General features: G+C 52.4%; 1 protein-coding gene across 4 annotated transcripts in view; it reads left to right on the top strand.

The window, feature by feature from the left end:
- Positions 1–1389, top strand: part of Cep104 (centrosomal protein 104) — a 37718-nt gene that overhangs the window by 13378 nt on the left and 22951 nt on the right. For all 4 annotated transcript variants that reach the window (XM_026790012.1, XM_013354299.2, XM_026790013.1 and 1 more), the window contains one exon: positions 129–356. In XM_026790012.1, the coding sequence (XP_026645813.1) occupies positions 129–356 (228 nt within the window). The remainder of the gene's footprint in view (positions 1–128; positions 357–1389) is intronic.

Below are 1389 nucleotides of genomic sequence, written 5' to 3' on the forward strand. Positions count from 1 at the left end.
CCCCTTGTCCTTCAGATGACCTGCAGTGGTCATGGCCCCTTGTCCTTCAGATGACCTGCAGTGGTCATGGCCCCTTGTCCTTCAGATGGCCTGCGATGGTCATGGCCCCTTGTCCATCTTTCCTCCAGATGCAGAGGCCCTTCACTTTGCCGCTCCAGCCCCTTGCATCTCCCAGCAGTCCCCAGCACTGGAAGGCAGCATCCTCACTGCCGCGCACAGAAGAGCTGGAAACAGAAGGCACATTTGCAGGCCCTGCCCTCCAGGAAAAGCCCTTGGCATATCCCTCGGCATCATCTCCTCGACATTCAGCAGTGGACCAGTCCCCACCTGCCGCAGGCCCTGTACCTAGGAGCCATGTAAGTTACTCCACGCCAGCTTGACTGCTGTCAGCTGCATCACTGAGGACCTGGGTTGGACTGGGTACTAATCCCAAGGCCTAGGTACGTGCCTACCTCCAGGGCCAGCCCTCCTCTCTGAGTCCAGAAGGGACCTGGGATGCTGGCTAGAGCAGAGCACAAGCAAGCATAGTCCATTGGCCATGTCCCTTGAGAGGCACATCTGTCACCTGGCCTGTCGGGCCCTCTGGGTCTGCCATGTCATCTGTGGGCTCACAAAGTCTTTACATCTACTTCAAGCATTGCTTCAAGGAATAAGAGAGCATGTGTAAAATGCCCATTCCTGGAGCGCTCAAGAAGCTGAGGCAGGACTGCTGCCAGGTCAGCTTGGACTACGTAGCAAGGACCAGGACATCCAAGGCAATAGAGTGAGATCCTGTCTCAAAATAAATGGGTAAATTCCCTATCCATACTTTTCCAGATGACACCTCAGTCATGTACCTGTGGTCACCATGCCTCTTAGAACAGCTTGGTAACAGGAAACCTGAGTCAAGCTGGGCTTTTTATTGACTGTTCTAGCTGGGAACACAGTAGGTCCTGCAGGTTTCAGGACTAGTTTGACTTGGGAGCTCAGTATTGTCATTAGCAACCTGATTTCTGTTGTCAATTATAATAAAGCCCCATACTAGCCCAGAATGGAGTACAATAAAGTCCTCTTTATCTGGGGTAGACTCACGGACCATCAGTCTTCTACATGAGTGGGGCACAGGAGCCGAATCCAGCAGCCAAGGGACCGCACACATTTTATATCTGTATATATAGTGTATTTGACCATGCCCCAAGTGGGCCAGTATCTTAAAGGCTGTTGGCTGAAGGAGTTCCCACAGCAGATTTCCTCCCATCACGTGACTCCCCTGTAGTATTAGGAGCGGCGGGCTGCTTCCCGCCACTCCGGCCGCCTCCGGCTAGCTTTGCCCGAAATAATTACACAGACACTGTATTCATTTAATCACTGCTTGGCCATTTCTATCTAGCCTTTTCTCAGCTAACTCTC

Source organism: Microtus ochrogaster, unplaced genomic scaffold, assembly GCF_000317375.1.
Source record: "Microtus ochrogaster isolate Prairie Vole_2 unplaced genomic scaffold, MicOch1.0 UNK38, whole genome shotgun sequence".
Taxonomy (NCBI): Eukaryota; Metazoa; Chordata; class Mammalia; order Rodentia; family Cricetidae; genus Microtus; species Microtus ochrogaster.